This window comes from Erpetoichthys calabaricus, chromosome 2, assembly GCF_900747795.2.
Source record: "Erpetoichthys calabaricus chromosome 2, fErpCal1.3, whole genome shotgun sequence".
In the NCBI taxonomy this organism is placed as follows: Eukaryota; Metazoa; Chordata; class Cladistia; order Polypteriformes; family Polypteridae; genus Erpetoichthys; species Erpetoichthys calabaricus.
This window is the reverse complement of record NC_041395.2, coordinates 200,948,865-200,974,832: the sequence shown is the minus strand read 5'-3', so window position 1 is coordinate 200,974,832 and position 25,968 is coordinate 200,948,865. Positions and strand designations below refer to the sequence as shown.

The 25,968-nt window shown below is 37.5% G+C and overlaps 1 protein-coding gene across 2 annotated transcripts in view; it reads left to right on the top strand.

Moving 5' to 3' along the window:
* masp1 (MBL associated serine protease 1) overlaps positions 1-25,968 on the top strand; it is a 206,672-nt gene that overhangs the window by 31,740 nt on the left and 148,964 nt on the right. For both annotated transcript variants that reach the window (XM_051922229.1, XM_051922228.1), the window contains exon 4: positions 6,109-6,240. In XM_051922229.1, coding sequence (XP_051778189.1) covers positions 6,109-6,240 — 132 coding nt within the window. The remainder of the gene's footprint in view (positions 1-6,108; positions 6,241-25,968) is intronic.

Sequence of the window (25,968 nt, the reverse complement as noted above, 5' to 3'; positions counted from 1 at the left end):
TGTTGCGTGCTGTTTGGTTTAACACTAGAATTACCAGAGTCTACGAAAAAACTCGTAGATCCGGCCCACCTTAAAACCGTTCTCACCTCTCTTTTGTCTTCTAAATGTGCCGATTAAGAGGAGCAGCGAACAGCCGGCTATTCCATCCCCCACCGTCGCAGAACGTTCACTAAGTTTTCCCAGCTCATGCCTTGTTTGATTACCTGGGAGTGACTGAACTGCTGGAGTTTTAGAATAGAAATAATAGATCGCTATTTGGAATACATGCATTTCATGCATGATCCGTTTCTACAGTAATCTGTGTAAACACATTGCTAAAACAGAAACTTTTTCATATTTTAGTAATAAATGTTACAAAATGTAGGCATAAACTATAGAATGTGTAAAGCCCGAGTTCCTAAGATCAAATAAACACTTCCACAAAAGCTTCACACACCATATAACAGATTCCATGGCGTAGCGCGCTAAGATTTGCCTCTCACACCGAGTAGCTTTTCTCTGCCTCACAAACATGAGTTCAATTCCCCGCTGGGGATAAAGTGTTACTTCTTTTTTTTCTTTTTAACCTCAAACGGACATAAAATTTGTAAATTGGTATGCACTGTCAGTTAATGAGATCGTTATATTTTCATGTGGGATGCTCCTTTTAAAATATTTTTTTAACAATTGAGACTGCAATTAACATGAACAACTGTCCTTATAACTTATTTTTTTCAAGATCCATAACACACAGACAGACAGAGCACTGCGTAATACAGAGACAGACAGGCAGAGATATACAAACAAACAGGGAAGGCACATGTACTGAAAGAAAAAAAAATCAACATGTGCGTTGTTTCTGCAGCATAGAATGAGCTCACCCGCTCTAACATCACCCCTCCCCCGATCTGACTCTCTAAGTAACAGCGCAAGTACAGACGCAAACCAAGTGTAATCAAGAGTCCTGGTTCGATCCCCACTCACTCCTATATTTGCCGTTTTCAGTAGTAAGCTGCTCTTTTTGTTAATCTTATACAGTACACACATGCACTTGATTTGTGTCTGTACTTGCGCTGTTACTTAGAGAGTCAGATCGGGGGAGGGGTGATGTTAGAGCGGGTGAGCTCATTCTATGCTGCAGAAACAACGCGCATGTTGATTTTTTTTTCTTTCAGTACATGTGCCTTCCCTGTTTGTTTGTATATCTCTGCCTGTCTGTCTCTGTATTACGCAGTGCTCTGTCTGTCTGTGTGTTATGGATCTTGAAAAAATAAGTTATAAGGACGGTTTGCTGACTTGGAGCACCACTGCCTTACTGTGCCACAGAGACGCAAGTTCGATTCCCAGCTTTGAAGAAAGTGTTTTTTTTTTTCCTCAAACGGACATTGAATTTATAAATTGGTATGCACTGTAAATCGTTAACTTTAAAATGTCAATCGCGGTTATTTCTGTTGATTAATTCATGCTTTTTTACTTAGAGTCAGAACAGGAGCTTTTTCAGCTTATTCAGCTTCTGATCTGACTCAAACAGCGCCAGTATAACTTCACACCCAACCTGACGCTGTTCGTTTTCAAATAATATTGCATTACTTCGACGATGTTGTCTGATTGGTACTATTCGCGTCATAAAATGATTTCTTCAAAACGTCACATATATTTGTCTCTTTCTTTTTTTAAAATGTGCGTTGTAGCACTCAGCAACTGGCCACCTGCATGTTCTTGCGCACACTAAATCAGACAGCGCTATATGCAATCATCAGATTCAAATGTTAACAGTTATATAGCACAGAATGGAAATCAGCAGTTCTTAGCATTCCACCTACTGTAACTTGCTTTCTTTTTTCATCGGTTATAGTCTTGAATAAAAATGCACTTGTTTTGTTATACTTTTACATCAACATATGTTCCTGTGTTTGAGCTACATGGGCATGCTCAAAAAATACACGTATAATGCCACGAAAAGTGCATGCAGACACTTCAGTTCGCAAGCATTGGTACGACAATGCAGTCACAAGTACACTGCAGAGCTTTAGTGCGTCTTTATGTGAAAACAGTATCAGATGGGGAGTGTCTGATGATTGCATATAGCGCTGAAGTTACTGCTCTTTACTATGCTTTCCTCTGCATGTCCTGGAGTACAAAAGAAACAGCATACAGCAACACGTGGGGACTGGTAATACTGGGGGAAAAAAACACGTGGTCGTATGTATCGTGATACACTGCAGAACTATAGCGCGTCTTTATGTAAAAACAGCAGTGTCAGGTGGGGGGCGGTAGGGATGGATCCTGAACGCGACTGAGACAATGAAAAGTGAATTTAAAAAAAATAAAGCTAACCTTTACAAATATCATAAATTACACTGGCTGTTACAGACTGAAATCAAATGTATCATTTTATTCTAAAATAGTGAAAATAAGAACACTTCTCAAATGGGAGTTGTGCAGGATCGAACTCATGACCTTCTGATTCCCAGTCAGCGACTGATACTGTTACGCCACAGATGCAGTGATAGTTAAGTCATGTCAATGTCTCACACTAAGACGGGTTTTTTTGGCGGTGGCTTTTTTTTGTACCTTTTGTGAAAGTGTTTCTTTGATATTTGGACTTCAGGCTTCATACATTATATAGTTTATGCCTACATTTTGTCATTTGCTACTAGAATATTGTAAACCGTTTCTGTTTTAACAATGTGTTTACACAGATTACTGTAGAAATGCAACACATATGAAATGCGTGTGTTCCAAATAACAATCTTATTATTTCTACTCTAAAACTCCACTTCACTCCCAGATAATCAATCAAGGCATTAGCTGGGAAAAGCTTGTTTACGTTCTAAGTCGTTGGGGGGATGGAATAGCCAGCTGCTGGCAGCTTGTCTTTATCAGTACATTTAGATGACAAAAGACGCTGGCGGAGAGGTGAGAAAGGTTTTAAGAAGCGATTTAAGGTGGGCCGGATCTACAAGTTTTTTCATAGGCTCTGGTAATTCTAGTGTTAATTAAATATTTGGAAGAAAAGTGAAGAGGAAAAAGTGAAGGACTGAGAATTACTCATCCGTTTTAGACTTCAAATCATTTGGGTGATATCCTTAGACTGGAAAATAGATTTAGGGTATGATAATGACCTGACATGGCAGAGTTAAAGCAATAACAAGCCATGGCATTAGATTATTAGCAAGGATTGTTTTCTAAATGAGCAACTGGGTTGGTACAAAAACCTGCATCCACTGTGGCCCACCCAGACTGACTTTGTCCACCCCTGGTCTACGGCCTAAGTTTAAAAGGAGAGACCAAATGGAGCAATGGAGCATCTCATACCGAATCAGGTAGATCATTTCACAGTTTTGTGGCAGTGCAGCTAAAGCTTGACCTCCCACTGTCGTTTTAATAAAGATTACTTGGAATCTTTAGCAGGCATAACATCTTGACAGTAGAAAGTGTGCTCTGATTTGTATGTTATGATGTCGTAAGCAAGATAAGTATGTAAAGCCATGGCCATTTAAGGCTTTAAATATAAGAAGGATTTTGAAACTAGCCCCAAACGTAAGAAGTAGTCAGTGTAACAACTTGCTAACAGGAGTTTTGTGGTTATACTTCTTAATTCTAGTAACATTTTTTAACTCTTTTAGGGCGGATGTCGACTTTTGTCGACAGGAGGGGTTGAAGGCAAATGTCGACAAATGTCGACATCCAGGGATAGAGGGCGACAATCAGCTGTTAATGGCGACAAATCTCACTGTCACGTCACAGGCATTCCCTCTGTGCTTGGAGGAATGCTAGACTCGTTGACTCGGCAACTAAACCTTGCGTGTGCGTGAGTTGCGAAATGTAAACAATGGCAAGATGGCACCGACATGTGAAAAGGGAGCGAAGGAAGTGCAGAAAAGAAAACACTCGGCAGACGATGTTTTGTGCATTATTGCGGAGTCGGACTCTTGATTTTTCAGAATCCGATTTTATTGGCAGTGATCAGGAGATCGAGCAAGAGAGTGAGAAGCCGGCATCAGCTGATCAGACACCAGCCGATGCCGCGCCAGCGGATCTGCTGCCAGTTGAGTGCCTTCGCGCAGCCGATGAATCTACGGCAAGGTTTGCATGAGATAAATACACAGACATTGATCCGTTGAGAGCCGATCTGGCTGCTGGAGTTTACAAGACGGCATGGCTTGCTGTTGGACACGACAGATCACCAGCTGCTGTACTTCAGGCTGCTCTCTCCTGATGCTGCTTTTCAGCTACTGTCAGACGAGACAAACAGGTAGGCAGAGAATTTTTTTGAATCGCGGGCTGCGTTTGCATCGCATTCTCGTTTTTCAAAGTGGAAACCCACAACAAAAGACGAGATGAAGCGCGCTGTGGCATTAGAAATAGAGATGGGACAGAACTGGTGATATAACTTCAGGGAGCATTGGTCCAAACGTGTTTTGTCCCGTGGTGGCTTTGGACAGGTTATGCAGCGTGGTGATAGGTACGTGCTGCTGCAAAGTTTTATTCACTTCTGTAATAAACAGAAGCAAATCCCATGGGGTGAACCAGGCTATAATGCCATACATAAAGTTCATAAAGTTTCAGAAGATGAAAAGAGGTGACAATACGGTTTTCATGCAGGCAGAAAACTTGGTGGCAGTGGCATGGCACGATGGCAAGTGGGTGACTTGTCTCTCTACAGTACACACTAACAATATATGTGAGAAAGTGCAGCAACAGACAATAGAAAAATAGGCACCAAAGCAACACATATTGTAAGGAGTGCAATGTGGCAATGACTGAAATTGGCTGTTTTGAGCGAGATCAGACTTTGCAGGACTTTGCTGTGTAAAATGTATGTGAAATCATAGAGTATGCAGGCTCATACAACATGCAAGACAGTAACATTTGTCAAAAGTAAATATTTTTTATTGATTTGATATGTTAAACAATTGCTTTGTGTTCTTTTTTAAAAAATGTTAGTTTTTGGAAAAATATTCAGCCCTGGGAGAAAAGAAACAAAAAAAAATTAGCCCTAAAAGAGTTAATTACCTGAAGGCTGCAAATAGAACAATTTATACAGTCTGTGAATAATGCATTGCAGCAGTCAAGTCTACTAAAAATAAATGTGTGAATTGATTTCTTACTATCTTCCTGTGTTTAGAAATTCTCTTCATTTTCTTATACAGTATTTTTAAGTTGGAGAAACATGTTGTAGAGTTTGTTGAAATCAATATTGTTAGGTAGTCAGTTTTTCTGTGATATCTGGCTCTTTGGATTGTTTTACCAATTATCTTTTTTTTTTTTTAAATTTTGGGTTGGTATGTCAAATTTTAAAAAGCGCTACAATCTTTTCAGCTACTTTAAAAAGTTAAACATAGAGTTATATTAATCTAATTTGGCAAAAGTAACCAATTTCAAGGCATAAATCGAGAGAAAATAAAACCACCCACTATAGGCTCCCTGCTAGTCTTTGAATTTTTAGGGTGGTGGGCTGAATCCTTAACGCAGACAAAATCAGGCATGTCAAAATCTTATGAGATTGGCAGTTCATTGTATAAAGGTGCTGGTTAAAGACAGTAAAAGTAAACCAAAAGGGCAATGCAAGGCTTTTAAAACAATCAAATACATCAAGGGCTTAATAAAATATGCTGCAACAAATTCCAGCTATTATAAGCAATTTTGTTATTGTTCACAGCTGACATCTATGATGATAATGATAAAGAGGAAGATTTTCATTATTTCCAGGATAAAAGGCAGTTTAACAATTTTAATTTGTGTGTACATTCTGTTAATATTCCTCTTTTTTGTATTTATAAAATAAAATTGTAGTGTTACATGATAAATGGGTGATTTTTATTTTTGAACTCTAATCTCGGGGCTGAAAGGCTTTGGTGCCACATTATTTTCAAGAAAACCTTTTTTGTTTAGTGTTATCACTATAACTGCAGTTATAACCAGTGTGAAGAATCCTTTTATTCTTATTTGTTGATAAAGTGGATTTCTAATTGTTAGAAAGCACAGATTAGGTAGCATCATTGTTAATGCAAGTATATTTTACTAATATTTGTTGTTTTTGTTGTTTTTGTCTTATGTTTAATATTTTCAGTTATTTTGTATTGTATGAAAACCTGTCTTTTAACTCAATGTTCTACTTACTAGATGTTGATGAATGCAAAGAAAGAAATGATGAAGAACTGGCCTGTGATCACTACTGCCACAATTATATCGGAGGTTACTACTGCTCGTGTAGGTTTGGCTATCTGCTGCACTCTGACAACAGGACTTGTCGAGGTATCACTTTCACTCATCAGTAATTACAGGGGTTATTTTGTTTGTATTGGATATGTGAAACCATGATAGATTCAGTCTTAATGTATCTAACATGTAGTGCTCATAAAACCTGTTTATAATATTTTCTCCAATGTTCATCAATCAGATAACCAAAGCACACCCCGTTAAACGCAAACTGTCCACCTAACTATGCAGTGACGTGGGTGCCAATTTTGAAAGCCTTCTGCTGCATTCTGACATCTTTTGACTGTCTCACAGCATTGTTTTTCAACGTGTGTTTGAACCACACAAAGAACTGTGTGAATTTCTATCATCTGGGAACTCCTAATTTGTTCCCTATTTTGATATTGAGTCGTGGGTCCTGAAGATTTCATGTTTGTCCTACATATTTGAACTTTTAAATAGCCTGAGTCAGAGCTTTCAGGGCTGTGATCACAGTACACTTACTTCGCATGATAAAGTTCAAGCATTCATACAAAAAATCTGACTTTGGAAGAGAAAGCTAAATGAAGAAATACAGAAATGTTCCCGCTCCTTGTAACGTTCAGGGTCACTGCAGAAAGTGTCCAGCCTCCTAAAAAAAAAAAGACACCTGTATTCTATGAGTGCAGTAAATTGTTCCTTTTATCCATCCATCCATCCATTATCCAACCCACTATATCCTAACTACAGGGTCACGGGGGTCTGCTGGAGCCAATCCCAGCCAACAGAGGGCGCAAGGCAGGAAACAAAGTCCAGGCAGGGCACCAGTCCACCGCAGTTCCTTTTACATTAGGAAAACTTAACCCTGCTGCAAATTGCTTGTTTATGTTGGCAAAAACATGTTTTGTATAAATATGTATCAAACTCAAACCGAATGTAGCGCGTCATCAATCGGTTAATGGCTTCCAGCACAGTGGGTATGATGGAGCAAAGGTTGTTTCAGATATTCCTATATAAACTGATAAGAAACTGAAAAAGTTCTTCAATGCATACATGTAGGATTGGCCCTATTAAAAGCGAGCCACAATAGAGGCTGTACATCATTCATAACCTTTGAGGTTTAATATGTTTGTCACATCAATGCACTTTATAATAACTGTTCCATGATATGAATTATACTGTACATGTGAGTCATCATTTAGCTTGTTTGGTTACATTTCCGTTCTTCATCATGTGTGCCCATAACATAACTCATTATGTAAATGCAAATATTTCAAAATCCAAAAATATCAGAAATCTGAAACACTGCTGGTCCCAGGCATTTTAGACTAAGGATACTCCACATGTTTATGGGTTGGTATTCACACTTTGTAAATAGAATGATTAAAATCAGGCAGTATATATTACATTGGAAGAAGCTGTATGGACTGAAGTTAACTGTAATAAAAATGTATCAATAAAAGAATCTTAAGGATGGCAAAATTTAGCAGTGAAACCCAAGGCTCTGACTGCCTAACTTGACAAAAAAAAAAATGAAATATTACTTAATTGTGGAATGCTAAAGCCAAGAACTGCTGCTACATCTTTATGATATGCCAAGATGGAAAACAGTGAACAGATAAGACCAAGAGTTAAAGAGAAAGAAAACGTCAAAAACTAGCACAGATCAAAAATCCAAAAAGTTGTTTGAACAAAAGTACCAGATCCCAACCTGCAAAACTCTTAAATACAAGAATGTGCAAAGTGTTGACCCTCTAAATGGATTTTAAATAGCTAAAACCATAAAATGGTTTACTATTATATACAAAATCTTGCATACCTGGACTGCCTCAATACCATCGCAATAATGAGATAATGTCTCAGTTTCAGGCTATAATGAGGTAGCAATGAGATGTCATTAGTAACAACAATATGGCCACAGTTGCACAAAATACTGTATAATGGCGACAGGGGTAAAGTGATGGCATGATAATAACAAAACATAAAAAAATATATCCAAAAGATGTCCACAACAAACAAATTGATGCAGTGCAGTTCAGTTTTCAACAACTTATCCAACATCATACCCGCTTCTTGTGATCATGAACATAGGAAGATGTGGCCTATTCCAGCAACAGAAAGATAAAGGCATAAACACAAATGCACTAAATGTATGCACTAAAATACCTAGGTACATACTAACACAGTTGTACATTGGTCAAACCAGATGCTATATCTTTGATCACCAGTGGGACCAATGTGTGCTCCACCCTGTTTGGTCAGCTTAGCTAACAGAATATAAGATTTGAGATGAATAAGCTACACCAAGTTCCATGTTGGTAGTATTAACATTAAGGTCAGACAGATATGTTATACATGAGAGTGAAGAAAACAATGAAAAATCTGACACAAATTTTTATGAGATTGTGGTTTAATATGTTATAAAGCAGCTAAGTGCTACTGTCCTTACAAATAAGTTGTTTTTGTAACTTTAAGGAAAGCTATTGATGTATTGGTAGCCACTAATACACATATGTGTAGAATAATGTGAATTCTTGGCAGAAAAAAATGGTGCATAGCTAGACAATGCAAACATTCCAATATTATGTTGATGTTGACACAATAATTGGGAGATCTTGTTTTGAGGAATGTTTCAACAACAAAAGCATTAGGGTGATCAGAATATGGCTGTAAATTACCTTTTGATCTTCACTCACAAGCAAATTATAAGAAGAGGTACTACTGTAGATCCCGGAATATAAGCCGACTCGGTATATAAGCCGACCCCCTTTTCTACCTACTAAATTACATGTATTTGCCGATGACCGGTATATAAGCCGACCCCCTTCTCCAAGCAAAATTTTCTAAATTTCCTTAAAAGTGTCTTTTCAGGTATATTTATCATGTTTATCGGCGAGAATTTGAGACTGCCAGCATTTTTGATGGAAACCAGGAAGTGATTGCGGAGAAGTTTGGTAAAATGAAAACTTTGTTTTGAAACTATATACGCAAATATGGTACATCGGCGGCTGGATTCCTGGAGACTCGTTATAAATTTGATTAACTTAAATACGCAATAAATGTTTATGTATATTATATTTTTAAAAACATTATTGGTGAATAAAAATATACCTGGTAATACATAAAATTTTTTGTTTAAAAAAAAGATGACTACACCTATGAAAAAACGTATGAAATATGACAGCGCATTTAAGTTGAAAGTTGTAAAGTTCGCTAATGAATCAAATAACAGTGCATCAGCTCGTCACTTTGGCATCAACGAGAAACAAGTACGAGAATGGAAGAAGGCTGAAACATCTTTAAAAGCCATTCCGAGAACTAAATGCACCAACCGTGGTCGATCCTATAAATGGCTGAAACTGGAAGAAGAACTGGTCACTTGGGTTAACGAACATCGTGCATCTGGTTACATCGTCACTCGTGACCTGATACGTCTGCATGCTTTAAAATGGACTGAGAAGAATAAAGATGATGCTGTAAACTTCAAGACGTCGAGATCCTGGTGCACTCGTTTCATGAATCGCCACAGTCTAGTCCTACGAACAAAAACGAAGATGGCTCAATGGCTTCCTCGAGATTTAGATGATAAAATTACTGCCTTCCAAAGCTTCGTCATTAAGCACCGAAAGAAACATGAATACCCGCTCACAAAGGTCGCAAATATGGACGAAACGCCTATGTTTTTTGATGTTAGTAACAAGACAGTTAACCAGAAAGGAGAGAAGACTGTGTTCGTCAAGACAACTGGTCATGAAAAACAGCATTTTACTATTGTGTTATGTTGCCTTGCTGATGGGACAAAGTTACCAGCAATGGTGATCTTCAAAAGAAAAACGTTGCCAAAGAAGGAGAAATTTCCCCGTGGATTGGTTGTTCATGTTCAAGAGAAAGGGTGGATGGATGAGGATGGCTGTAAAAAGTGGATTAAAGAGGTGTGGAGTCGTCGTCCTGGTGGGATGTTACGTGAACGTGCTCTTCTTGTGTGGGATATGTTTAAGTCACATTTAGCTGACAATGTTAAGTCGGAGTTAAATAAAGTTAACACAGACATAGCAATTATTCCTGGTGGATTAACTTCCATACTTCAGCCTTTGGATGTGTGCCTGAACAAACCGGTCAAGGACTTAATGTGCAAAAAAAGTGGAACACTTGGATGCTATCTGGGTTGCAGACATTTACCACTGCTGGTAACATGCGTGCTGCACCTTTGGCAACTGTGTGCGAGTGGATTGTCGAGGCGTGGGCTGAGATCAAACCGGAGATTCTGATAAAATCATTCAGAAAGTGTTCCATCAGTAATGCCATGGACGGTACGGAAGATGATATGTTATGAGAGGATGATGATGATGTGCATCTCGCCCAACTTATCGACGATACTGAGGAGTACAACATGTATGATGATATGATTTGTCCAGAGGACTGGAATGTGTTATTCAGTGGGGAGGATAGCGATGATGAAGAATTCAATGGATTTTAGTGCGTAGTATAAAATTCATATATATTAGTGTATATGAGTGTTTCAGTGTTTACATAGTGATTGAACCATGACAATTAGTCAGCGATTGTGTATATACCCGCGGTAATTGTGTCTTAAAGACAATATAATTGTTATTCAACTGATAATTAGTAAACTAATTGATATGAATTATTAATCATGTATTGTTATGAAGTTATTTGTGAACAGTATTAAATTGCTCTGTGCTATTGTATAATAATTTACCCGGGATCATTGTAAATAAAATTATAATTATATATTAAATATAAAATCTTATTTTTTTTTGTTTCATAATGGATCGAACCTTACTATGCCGAACAGTAACTAATTATTCATCAAATCTTACTAATCCTAAACTTTAAATTCAATTACGATACTCATTCATCTTAATTACTGTACGGCAGCGGTAAGAGGATTGGCGATTTCTTCATTCAAGGATTTTTTATAGTGACATTTACAGTCTGTATTTTATTTTAAACTTCCTGATAATTTACTATAAATTTTATTAATAAAATCAACAACTAAAACACTTTTTTGAATAAATTCTTTATTTAATTTAAAGTACCGGCATGCAAAGTTACTTCTTCATCTGAAAGATGGCGCTGTGGTTTCACCATTAATTATTTCCGTATTCATCGGCAAAACCAGCATTGCGCTGGAAATCTTGAATCTGAAACGATACTCGTTGTATAAGCCGACGCCCAAACTCCAAGCCAAAAATCTAGGACGAAATTTTCGGCTTATATTCCGGAATCTACAGTATCTGTAGCTTAAAAATTTGAAAAATCCACTAAAGAATCCCTGTGAGTTTTTCTTGCAGTTCATTGAAATAAGCCAATAGAGGAGCATCCTAGGGGCTTAGTGTTACTTATTTATTTGATCAAGTCTTTATTGCAAGACATAAAGAAAACCAACATGTTAGTGTTACAGAAACGCTAGTTTGAAATCGAAATATAAATAACAAGTGTAGCACAAGGATTTAACAGTTTTCAGGGTGTTGTGGAGGATGAGTTAATAAGGTGCAGGTATACTGTAGTGCTGTGGCAGTATTGCATTGTTTGTTCCTTATCGTGTGTTCAGCATTATGGCATACATTGAAAATAAATCTAACAGATGAGGAAAGAAGATTTTGTGTTAAGTTTAAGAATGAAAAAGAACACCTTCTTGTCACGCTATTTTCTAATTAACTTTAAAAAGTAGCCCAAAATACCACAGATTTTTTTTCTTTTAACTCTAGCTTCAAAATAACTTCCTATTTAAGATTAATCTGTCTTAAAATGGTCAAATTTGAAGGAACCAATGCCAATGTAGCAGTGCTGCCGTATCACATAAGCTGTACTGAAGCAAATTTACTTAATTGCTGGGCTAAGAGTGATTATTAGAAAAAGCCCTCTCCTTCTGCTTTACTCAAGTTGGGGGTATGTACAGTGTGTGGTTGTGATGGTCATCTTTTTCTTGAGAGGAGCCATATTGCAAAAGGCAATAAAAACATTTATGCCTTAGCTTTCTGTAATGTGGAAACAGATTGAAGAGAGAGAGAGTTAATAGCCACTGTAAAAAATGTATTGCACTTTTCTCTGTTGAAGTTACTGTAAAAGTATTTAATTATTTTATGTTGTGTTTCTAGGCATTTTGATAGTTTCTCTGAAAATTATTTTTATTTGTTATCCTTATTCCATCACAGTTACATTTTGTTGATACATTGTTTACCTGTGTATCAGGAGTATTTTAGAACTAATGTCTTTGTTCAAGCAGCCGTTACTACAAATTGTTAAAGATGGTGCTCACTTTTGGAAAGTAGCCGATTGGCACACAGTAAACACTGACAGTATATTCTACTGATTTTTACTTTAAAAGATTATACTTTCATCAAGTGTGACAAAGTCTTACTGGAGAAGCTAATTTGTGCTGTAAGATTTATTTCTCAAGTTTTCCTCATTTAATTAGAAGGTAAATTCCTAACTTCTTTTCGAAGGATTGTTTCACTTACTGCTCAGTACAAATGGTTTACATTATAGTTTCTGTACTTCATAGATTATTTAATCAATTTCCACAATTTCACTCTCATTTACTTATTTACAATTTTAATATATGACCTTCTGATTTTATACTGTTTAACGCAAACAGATTATTGAAGTGATTTTAACTAATGTGAATGAAAGATCTTTTTCAAGTTACAAAGCAATAAATATTGTTTTGACCAAACGTTCTTCCAGAGTCAAGGTTATTTTTGTTAGCTGTCTGTTTTTATTAGTTTATCTATGGATTGCTATAGATTATACCTTAGATATACTTGGGTCCATTAGTAAAACAGTTTTTTCACTGTTCTTTAGCCATGCATCCACAGTCACACGAACAGAGCACATATGCTATGTAAACTCTACTCCTCGTTACTCTCCATAACCATCCCTGCTTGCCTTTTCATTTAGAAAGGAAACTACAAACACTGCTTGATACCATCAGGATGATTGTGAAATTATTTGTCCGGAAAAGAATCTGGCTGGTGTTGAAAGTTAGCTTCACTTTTAAAGGGCACAATTCAAATAAGATTTTTTTTTAAGAACCATGTAAATGGTTTAGCGCATAAAATCAGCAGGATGGTTGAAATTATTTTGTTTGCCACCTAAGTATTTCATAATACCCAGTTCAAAGATTAATACAGTTTGTTTTAATTTATAATGGTTTTATTGTAGGTCTGTAACACTTTTCATTTATGTCACATGAACTAGCTGCAGATGGAAATTTTTTAAATAAATGTTTTATGTGTTTTGCACACCACATTAAATGCTGAACTACACTTTGTATTTATAGATTTTATCATTAGTAAAGTCTGCTTGTCCTGCCACAAAAACAATGAACCTTTTATTACTATTTAAAGGGTATAGGTTCCCGAGTAAACCTCATAATTGTGAGAAGCTCGGTTAGGTCTCTTGGCCATTTAGTAAAGCCAGACATTGTTTTGCTGGCTCATACTATAGATGTCAATTAGCAGATGTTAAATGTCAGAAAGCAGCTCTTACAGGTTATCTGGTTTCAGGCTTGATCAGCATTATTTCCATTTTATGCATTTACTGGTTATATAATAACAAACTTTTGTCAATGACAATAAACTGTTTTTTACACACTAACCTAAAATGAAAGTGTTGTAAACGTGTTTATCATTTCCAGTGTGTTGCTGCAACAAAAGTCCAACCTGCAGCAATAGGCGCAAGACAATTAAAGGGTGAATCCTTTTTAGAATCACCAGTTAAAATAATTGGATGTATGTTTAAGGACTGTTACAGCAGATGTCTGAACCAAGTGGAGCCCTGGTAACAGATTAGAAAAGGCACCTGTCATTACGAAGTTACAGAAGTTGATGCCAGATGTAATAAAAGCACAAACAAATTTCTAAGCTTTAGAAAAGGAAAGGAATGAGTGAAAACAGGATATGTTACAGTGGTGGAAGTGAGACAATTTCTTAATGTGATGAATGTGGGCAGAATAAGAAAGAAAGGAATCAAAAATTACACAAAGATTTGTAGCAGAAGAAGGTCTCTTGACATCATCACCAAGAGTGATTGAGAAGAAGCTCATGTTTGTAATGCTGAGTTTTAGTGCCAATTAGTATGAGTTCCATTTTGTTGCAGTTTAATTTTAAACATCTATATTCCACCTGTGTTTTAATTTCACGTAAGTAAGTTGTGAGCTGAGCAAACACTGATAAACTTTAACTTTTCACACTGAAATAGATTTGAGTATCATCTGCATTAATAAACCAGTCCAAAGCTACGAATGATATTGCCAAGGGAAAAGCACATAGTTCCAGAAGATGAGAGGGCTGAGAACAGAGTCTCAAGGAACTCCTTGTGTGACTGGTGCTTAGGTGGACATGCTATTGGAAAAATTAACAAATTCTTGCCATTTCAGTCAGATAGAACATAGGTCACTGGAGGTCAGTATCAGAGATACCCACAATGTTCTCCATTCTTGACAGTAGAATATAATGTTTAACAGTATCAAATTTTGCAACAGAATTAGTATGCTGGTTTGCCCAGAATCTTCTACTGTAAGCAAATCCTTAGTTACTCAAAACAGATCAGTTTTACATCTGTGCTGAGGTTTCAAACCAGACACAAAGGTCCCATCAGCTTATTACAAGTAAAGTAAAGTTGGGAGGTCACAACATGCTCAAGAATTTGGACAGAAAAAAATGAGTGAGTGAGTGAGAGAGAGAGAGGGCCACATATTGTTGAGATTGTCAGCATCAAGACCACACTTTTTTTAATGCTGGGGATACAGAAGCAATTTTCATAGCAGCTAGCACAAAACAGGTGTCAAGGGATGTATTTGTTTTTGTTGTAACAGTTGGGATTATAAATTATAGGCAGGATTTGGGAAATGTGGTGGGGATGGGGTCCAGTACACAAGTAAACTAGTAGGCTTCATCTTACAGACCAGGGGCTTCATGTATAAACTGTGCGTACGCACAAAAATGTTGCGCATGCCCGTTTCCTTGCACACTTTGAGTTGTATAAAAACTAAACTTGCCATAAAGCCACGCACATTTTCACAGTAGCCCCCTACCCTGCCTACACACTTTTCTGCTCAGTTTTCCAAAGCATCAAAGCAGTGTCATTTACCTTTCTTTTTTCATATTTTCATCAATGGCATGGGATTTATCAAATACAGTACACCAAAATTGCATATCGTTTGCAAATTTAATTCACTTGATTGTAATCATTCTGTAACAATATAATGGTGCATGGAATGGCCAAACTATTCCAACTACCAAAGCTGCTTTAGTGTTAGAAGACATTGCAAGTGGAAAAATTAAAAGAGAGTGCATATTTCTGGGATTGTACGGTCATGAAAAACCTGGAAAACTCATGGAATTTGAAAAGAGCAATTTCCAGGTCTTGAAAAGTTTTGAAAAACTAAATAAACAAAAAGTTATGGAAAAGACATGGAAATCTGATTGACACATCTGTATAATGAAGTAAATGGTTCCTTTAAGACTGAGCAAGAAACGTCTTTATACATTAAAAATTGAAATTTTCACACAGGTCTGTAATAACTCGGCACGCTGCTTGTGGTGAGCAGGAGATTCAGTAGCGAAATGCCGGGTAAATGCCGATTTAACAATGCATGGCTTCACTTGGATAAGTATAAGGGATGGCTTGAGAAAGACCAGGACCCTGGGACGTGTGAAATGTCGACTGTGTAGTAAAACGCTCAAAATATTGAACATGTGAGAGGCAGTGCCAACTAGCCATGCAAAGGGGGCTAAGCACCTGGCTGATGTTGTACAGGAATCATCTCTCAACCCCATGACTTTTCCCCCAAGTCTCCAACCTGACACCTGCTGCCAGCTGCAGTACTTCCCTCTTATACACCTTCAAACAAGGGCAGATTTCAGATGCTGTGTCCAGAAACAAAGCCCTAACTGCAGAGGTACTGTGGACGCTAAAGGTGGCAAATTCTCACTATTCTTACAAGTTGTGTGAAAAAACAAGCCTGTTATTTCAGGCTATGTTTCCTGACAGCCAGATTGTAGCTAGATTTGCATGCTGTGAGTGCAAGTTGTCATATATATGTACTTTTGGACTGGCTCCTTACTTTTAGAAAAAGTCTTTGTCTGAAATATCGAAACAAAGACGGTATATAATGTTATTTGATGAAAGTCTGACTCACTATTTACAGGATAAATAGTTATACATGCATGTCAGGCTTTGGGATGGGCCCGAAGTGAAAACTAAATACTTTGGGTCAGAGTATATGGACCATTTTACAGTGCAAGATATCTCTGAGGAAATGAAGGACTTGTTTTCAGAGATCGGAATCGCGAATCTCATCCAAATCTCAATGGACGGGCCGAACATGAATTACAAAGTGTTCAAAAAGCTCCAGAAGCAAGTGCAGAATGATGTGGGGAAGTTACAGATTAACATTGGTTTGTGTGGGTTGTACATACTGCATAATGCAAATCCACCGACTGGGAAGTTGAACACGGACTCTTAAACTTGTATTGGTTGTTCCATGATTGCCCTGCTCGTCATGAAGATTTCATGACAGTGACCAGATGTAGGATGCCCATGCTTAAATTTTTTGCAGGCACCGGTGGATGGAGAACGTCACCTGATCAGAAAGGTGAATGCTGCTCTGGCCAAATGCCAAACACGATGTTGAGATGGTACAGCGAGGTGAACTACCCAATCCGAAAGTGAAGTCCTATGAAGAAGTGAAGAACCGCTTTGCTGATACTCTCTTTACAGTGATAATGGGGATATTTAACAGCATTGCAAGAGAAATCATCACCTTCCTCACAGACAAACCCATGCTACCCTTTCTCTCTCAGGACATGCACAAACTGATTAAAGGTAAGCATTTATCTGTATACTAATAGTACTATATACTAACATATTGATGGTGTACTTGCCAGTGTTTTAAATTAATTGCTTTCCATTTCATGTCAGTTAATCTAGAACAAAATGTAAACTATCTACAAAGGCAAAGCCCTCACTCACTGACTCACTCATCACTAATTCTCCAACTTCCCGTGTAGGTAGAAGGCTGAAATTTGGCAGGCTCATTCCTTACAGCTTACTTACAAAAGTTAAGCAGGTTTAATTTCGAAATTCTACGGGTATGTACATATAGACGTCCATAGCCTGCAGCTTGGTCGCTGTGTGAGGCAGGGTTGCATCCTGCGTCCTGAGTCCTACGTCCCCTGGCCTCCCACATAGTTGGCTGCCTGCCTATATTGCGTCCCCCATCCCCATGCCTCCCACGTAGTTGGCTGCCTGTCTATTTTACACATTTGGAGAACTTCCGGTGCCTCTTAAACATCTTAGATTCACAGGTGACGATTTGAGTAGTGGACACTTTGATGTTTATGAATGTTTCAACTCTCAAAAGCTGGATGTGAAGTTATCGATGAAACCAGTTGTATGCTTGCATCGCTTGACAGATGCCGAATGTCACTTCCACACAACAAGTCCTGCAAATACTAACGTAATTGAAACAAACCATGAAACTCAAACCGATTATGACAGCAGCAATCTAAGCTGTGAGAAAACAGTAAAAAGGACGTTGGACGTCGTGGTACATTTTCTGAAGCAGCTAGACGGAAACAACTTTGTGACGCTGCCGCCAAATACTCGCAGAAAAATCCACAAGTTAATAGACACGCTGTCACTAAATACTCGCAGGCAAATCCACAATTTCATAGAGACGCTGTCGCTAAATACTCTCAGGCAAATTCACAAGTTAATAGAGACGCTACCGCTAAATATTTGCATGCAAATCCACAAGTTAATAGAGCTTCTGTTTCTAGGTACGATCCCAATAATAAAAAGCGGCTCATACAAAAACAACAGGTTTGACTCAAAAAAGCCGATTGTGGATTTGCATACAGCCACCAAAACTTTGTAACGGCACGAGACTTCAGGTCATGTGTCTGCAAAAGAACCTGATTGAGGCAACTATTTTTACTGGTAGTGGCTCAAGGGAGAGAGTTTTTATTTCTCGCATCCCCGTTATATCCTCTAATCTCACATTTTAATTCAAACGCCTCCAATTTCCAGTAAGGCTCTGCTTCGCAATGACAATTAATAAGTCTCAGGGACAAACCCTACAAAAGGTTGGCACTGATTTGAGGCAAGATTGCTTTTCACATGGCCAACTGTACGTTGCATGCTCAAGAGTAAGCTCAGTGCACAGCTTGGTCATATTACAACTGGACGGCCAAAATGACAACGTGGTATACAAAGAGATCCTTAACAAATAATTATTTGTATATTTTCCCTCAGTTTAAAAATATTTACTTTTCTTCTTAATAACAATTTTAAGGCAGTACTTCGCCGCTGCGAAGCGCGGGTATTTTGCTAGTACGCTAATAAAGTGTAGAAGTACGCCAGGAGTCTCAGACTTTTTTGTCATAAAGATGAATAATCATTAGAATATATAAAATAGTATAGTACATATTAGGAATAAAATAGCCTCCTGTTTAAACTGTATATATAGTTAAATATGCCTGCATTAATGTACTTTACTGCCAGTCATAATGGTGATACTTGTATAGTCTAATATTTTGTGAGGTGGAACTCATTGTGAAAAGAACCACTGGCGTACTTGTATCATCTAAGATAAGAATGTGTAATCACTTATTTTGTCTGTTTAAATGAAAGAAGGGAATATGACTTGTAAGTTTCCAAATTATGGGTGATAAAACTGGAAAATAAAATCTCTTCATTTTAATTGTTTACAGGGCTTATGGGATGATTTATAAAGGAAAATCACATGGATGAGGCTTCAACCACCCTGAAGCTCCTTCATGTCCCTTTTCAGGACAAGTTCTAAGATTGACATTGGATTTGCAGCAGAGGCCACACTGAAACAAGTGAGGTCTTCCAAAAACATTTCAGAAAGGCAGATACTACAGATGAAGATAGACTGCATGTTGCTTTTGATTACACTTCTTGATAAGTTGCTGAAAAAGGCTACAGTGCATCACAAATTAGTGAGAAGCATGAAGTGACTTGACCCAAGATGCATGGCTGAATCTAAGGAGCTATGTGCCAGTCAGTTGAAAAGAATGCTGCACATACTTGTTGAAGCTAAACACATAGATGAGGCAATGTGTGATGATGTCCTTAGAGAGTTTAGGGAGTACTATGATTTGGAAGCTGTTTAGGCAAAATTTAGTGAATTTGACCCCAAAACAGATAGAGCGGACAGAACACCCTGCTGTATGAGACAATGGGGACAAAATCATAATTTTCCAGAGTGTGGAATGTGTTCAAGATTCTACTGGTCTTGTCACATGGACAGGCCAGCATGGAGAGAGGGTTTTTCATTAACAAAGAACTGATTGTGATGAATCAGAAGGAGAGGTCACTGGTGGCTCAGAGGCTCATTGTTAACCATGTTAGGTCTGTTGGGGGCATAACCAAGGTGGAGATCACAAAAGAGCTACTCCTTTCAGCTGCAGAAGCCAGACAGAAGTACTATGCCTACCTGGATGAGGAGAAGAGAAAGAAAGAAAAGCAAGTTGTTGAGTTGAAGCGGAAGACCCTCACAGATGGATGAATTGAAAGGCTAAGGCTTCTGAGAGGGCTAGGGTGGAGAATGACATTTGCGCCCTCGAGAAATCAGCTGATGAATAAGCTGAGAAAGCAGAAGCTACAAGCAATCTGACCTTCATCACTAAATCCAACAGTTTGCGGTGAACTGCAAAAGAAATTGATGAAAAGCTTGCAGAAATTAAACAATAAACTTTGTATGGATTGTTGTTGTGGGATTCAAAGAAAGAAGGCTGTCATTTGTTAACATTAAGTTAGTGATTTAATATGTTAGTGATTTAAACAACAATATCTTTTATTCCAATGGACAGTTTCCACCCTGATACTACTGCCTACTGAAGTTAATGTCAGTGTTACTAAACACATTTACTTATTTGTATTTTTTTTTTTTATTTATTGTTGCCTTCCAATCATTTATGTTAATTAGGGCTACATAATGTTTTTCAGGGATTACATTGTACTGGAGTGTTAGCAATATTTAAATAAATCTTTATTTTGTATGAAACCACATATCTTGTCATTATTTTAGTTTAACAATATTTTGGTAAATTTGACATGAATTTTTATTATTATTTTTTAAATTTACACAGAAATTTCAGAGAACATATTGTCATGGAAATTTGCCTTAGAATAACTGAAAAGTCATGGAAAAATGTGTATGAACCCTTATATTTATAGATGATGATGAAGACTGACTTCAAAATCAATTTTGATTTCCAAGAGCTATGCTCTTGGAGCTTTGTACTGAACTGGTGCCGGCTTTACAAAGGTAGACTTTGAGGAATTGTGCTCTACCTGCTCCTTTGCAAGTTCTGCCCACTCGCAAGTTTTTAACCACAGGAGCTTTTCAATGTAAACTTTCTGACCAATTTGGTATTTCTCAATCATCACTGAGTCGTGCATTGCCAGCTGTATAGGATGATATTATCCTATTGTCATTCAGATATATAAGATTTCCTTACACTGTGGTTGAACTGCGAAACATCAAAGTGCAATTCACAGCAACATCCAGTTTTCCTTATGTAATCGGAGCAGTCAGCTGCACACACATTGTTATTCCAGTGCTGCTGGACAAGTTCCATCAGCCAGGGATGAATCGCCAAAAGAATGAGCTGGCATTACATCATATATAGCTGTAGAACCAATAAAAATGGCAGCTCAGTACAGTCACAGGTGCTTCTTCCAATTCGTGCGGCAAAAGGCAAGCAGCTCTTTTAACCTCCATAGCGTTATACTCGAGCATTACTCGGGCTGCGAAAACCGTGCTAAAGGCATTAGTCCTGAGCGTCATTTGGGCAACTGTACAGATGTGTCTTGCATAAGTGTTAGAATCGAGAATCCCACGGGATGTAAAAATGCTGTCAGTGCTGCCATTCTTTGGGGGAATTATGTCTGAGTGTAAGTTTTCACAAATTATAAAATATCTGCACTTTATCAGCATTGAAGACTTTGATGAGAATACCCATCCAGCACCCAAACTGATGACAATGTGGGAGATACACCAGGCGACTGTAGTGAAATTTCGGAGTGTTTACATTCCGGCCAATATGTATACGTGTGTGTGTGTGTATGTGTATCTATACTAATAAAAGGCAAAGCCCTCACTGACTGACTGACTGACTGACTGACTGATTCACTCATCACTAATTCTCCAACTTCCCGTGTAGGTAGAAGGCTGAAATTTGGCAGGCGCATTCCTTACAGCTTACTTACAAAAGTTAGGCAGGTTTCATTTCGAAATTCTACGCGTAATGGTCATAACTGGAACCTGTTTTTTGTCCATATACTCTAATGGAGGAGGCGGAGTCACGTATCACGTCATCACGTATTACGCCTCCTACGTGATCACGTGAAGTGAAAACAAGGAAGAGATTTACAGCACGAGTCAAACGCAGGAACGAAGGTAAATGACGTTAATTGTTGAGTGTCTTTTAATACTGTGTAAGTGTACATATTAACATGTGCAATTAAACATGTGCATTTGCAGGGTGATTTCTCAGGCTTAAAAGCTCGCCTTTTATCAAACGCGGGAACAAAGGTAAATGACGTTGTTGAGTGTCTTTTAATACTGTGTAACCATACATATTAACACATGTACAATTAAACGTGTGCATTTACAGGGTGATTTCTCAGGCTTAAAAGCTCGCCTTTTATTAAAAAGGTAAATGCTGTTTTCATTCTGAAGGGCACAAACCACGTTAGATTTCATGCTCAAGAGTAAGCTCAGCACACAGCTTGGTCATATTACAACCGGAAGGGTGAACTGACAATATGGTATACAAAGAGATCCTTAAGAAATAATTATTGATTCATTTTCCCTCAGTTTAAAAAGGTTTACTTTTCTTCTTAATAAAAATTTTAAAGCGGTACTTTGCCGCTGCAAAGTGCGGGTATTTTGATATATATCAAAATATATCGCGTCATCACGCCTCCCATGTAAGCACGTGAACTGACCCGCTGCCGTTTGCAATGCCATATTCGCGAGATACAAGTTTAATGAGAAGACACCAGGTATAAACGACAGTTTGGATCACTTTGTGACAGAGTTAAAATTGCTGTGGCCAGAAACTTTTAACTGCCGGATCTTAGCTAACATTAAATAAACCCGTGGACATCGCAACATCACACAAGACAGCGGCTCACGTGAAGTGACTGAACGCAGCAGGAGTGATCACTTCCATGAATCAAACCTATTCAAAAAACACATTACACAATTGATAAGGTACGACAACAATATGAAACCGATTGTGGATTTCCGTACAGCCACTGAAACTTTGTGACGGCACGAGACTTCAGGTCACGTGTCTCCAAAAGAACCTCATTCAGGCAACTATTTTTACTGGCGGTGGCTCAGGGGAGAGAGTTTTTATTCCTCGCATCCCCGTTATACCCTCTGATCTCCCATTTCAATTCAAACACCTCCAATTTCCACTAAGGCTCTGCTTAGCAATGACAATTAATAAGTCTCAGGGACAGACCCTACAAAAGGTTGACATTCATTTATATGAATATATATATATATATATATATATTGCAGTTGGAGATCCAAATATGCAAACCGTATCACAGACCTTCTCTTCCATGTATATATATATATATATATATATATATATATATATATATATATATATATATATATATATATATATATATGTATGTCTGTATATATGTATGTCTAGATATATGTAGATATGTATATATATGTGTAGATATGTATATATATATATTTGTATATATATGTAGATATGTATATATATATATATGTGTATATATATGTAGATATGTAAATATATATATATGTGTGTGTATGTATGTATGTGTGTATATATATATGTATGTGTATGTATGTATATGTATATATGTATATGTGTGTATATGTATGTGTATATATATATATATATATGTATATGTGTGTATATGTATGTGTATATATATGTGTGATATGTGTGTATATATATATATATATATATATATTTGTATATATATGTAGATGTGTATATGTATATATATATATGTGTATATGTACATATATGTATATATATGTTTATGTGTGTGTGTGTATATTATATATATATATATATATATATATATGACAACACTCATAACAGTGACAACACAATTACATATATATATATGTACATATGTATATATATATATCTGTCAATGTATTTTTGTATGTATGTCTAGATATATATGTAGATATGTATATATGTGTGTATATATATGTAGATGTGTATATATATATATATATGTAGATATGTGTATATATGTAGATATGTAAATATATATGTATATATATGTGTCTGTGTGTATATATATATATATATATTGTAAAAGGCGCTATATAGCGCCCGACCCGGCACAGACTCATGCAGAGGCACGTACTTTAATAAATGCACTTTTATTTTCTCTTCAGCCGTGGGGCACGCCTTCCCCGTGTCCCACAGGCCCAACACAGTCCCAAAAGCAGTTCCAACACAAATAACTCACACTTCTCTCCACCTCAGCACCACCACTCCTCCTCAGGCTTAGTCCTCTTCCTCCCGACTCTGGCTCTCTCGAGTGGTGGTGGCCGGCCTTTTTATATCCCACCCGGAAGCGGTCCAGGTGCTTGGACACCTGGTCCTAATTGCCCTTCCGGGTGGGGCTGAAGGTATGACCAGCCAGGCTGCTGACTCCACGCAGCTCCCCCTGGCGGCCATCCGAGCCCCCAACCAGGCTGTGGAGGACTCCATCTCCCATGGAGCCATGCGCTGGTCTGAGGAATCATTGGCTGCCAGGGAGGCTGCCACCAAGCGTCCCGGGGGAGGTATTGAACAGTCCATGGCTGCTCCCCCGGAACAGATGTAGCAGAGGCGTCCCTGCCGGGCATGGGACGCGGCTGTCCTTTACAATATATATATATATATATATATGTGTGTGTGTGTGTATCTATGTATGTATGTGTGTATATATATATGTGTGTGTGTGTATCTATGTATGTATGTATGTATGTGTGTATATATATATGTATGTGTGTGTATCTATCTATGTATGTGTATATGTATATATGTATATGTATCTATGTATGTGTATATGTACATATGTGTGTATGTATGTGTGTATATATATATATGTTGATATATATATATATGTGGATGTGTATATGTATATATATATGTACATATGTCTATATGTAGATATGTATATATGTATATATATGTTTATGTGTGTGTGTATAGCAACACTCATAACAATGACAACACAATTACATTGACAATCATGTTACATTATTTTTAAAATGTTACATTTTCTTTTTCATAACCTCTTTAACACACTACTTCTCCGCTGCGAAGCGCGGGTATTTTGCTAGTACAGGTATATACAGTATATATATATATATATATATACAATTGTTAACATTTGTCTTTGTTATTCATTGTATATTCTTTTAATTTAGTCTGACAATTTCTATAGCTGTTATAAAAATGATGGTACTCTTAAGACGTTTACCACCACTAAAGATGTTGTAATGTGTTGGTGGATAAGACCTGAGAAAGAGAGACACACACACACACACACTGTGCAAACTTCCTGTTTGGGAGTGGAGGTGCTGAGTAAGATAGCTCTCACCTGCTCTTTTTCTTTAAAATCCTTCATTTTTTGGTGTTTTTTTCTGGGCACCCTTTATTCTAGAATGGATCGACTCAAAGTGTAAAGTAAGAGCATAATGTTACAGCAAATCCCATGTCAGCTCAGGAAGAGTTTGAATTGGTGAGGGTGGTAGACATGGAAGAGGGAAAAATAGTGGGGTGGGTAAGATGGAGTGCAGGAACACTATGAGACAGAATAGGTGCAATGAAAGTAAAGCGAATCTGAACACAGAGCCATGGGTCCAGCCATTATGTTTTTCAAGGGTAATGTTTTTCCCCATTATTATTATTTGTCTTTTAAATTTGGATGTTTGTTTTTGTGTTCTCCTCTTGTATCACCTGAGAGATGCTCACATATCACACACAGCTTGCGAACACACAGCTCTAGTCAATAACTACAATGATATTACGACAAGTTTAAAACAACAGCTGAAGAACATTTTGAGTTATCTATACTAATAAAAGGCAAAGCCCTCACTGACTCACTGACAGACTGACTGACTGACTGACTGACTCACTCATCACTAATTCTCCAACTTCCCGTGTAGGTAGAAGTCTGAAATTTGGCAGGCTCATTCCTTACAGCTTACTTACAAAAGTTAGGCAGGTTTTATTTCGAAATTCTACGCGTAATGGTCATAACTGGAACCTGTCTGACTGACTCACTCATCACTAATTCTCCAACTTCCCGTGTAGGTAGAAGTCTGAAATTTGGCAGGCTCATTCCTTACAGCTTACTTACAAAAGTTAGGCAGGTTTTATTTCGAAATTCTACGCGTAATGGTCATAACTGGAACCTGTCTGACTGACTCACTCATCACTAATTCTCCAACTTCCCGTGTAGGTAGAAGTCTGAAATTTGGCAGGCTCATTCCTTACAGCTTACTTACAAAAGTTAGGCAGGTTTTATTTCGAAATTCTACGCGTAATGGTCATAACTGGAACCTGTTTGACTGACTCATTCATCACTAATTCTCCAACTTCCCGTGTAGGTAGAAGGCTGAAATTTGGCAGGCTCATTCCTTACAGCTTACTTACAAAAGTTAGGCAGGTTTCATTTCGAAATTCTACGCGTAATGGTCATAACTGGAACCTGTTTTTTGTCCATATACTCTAA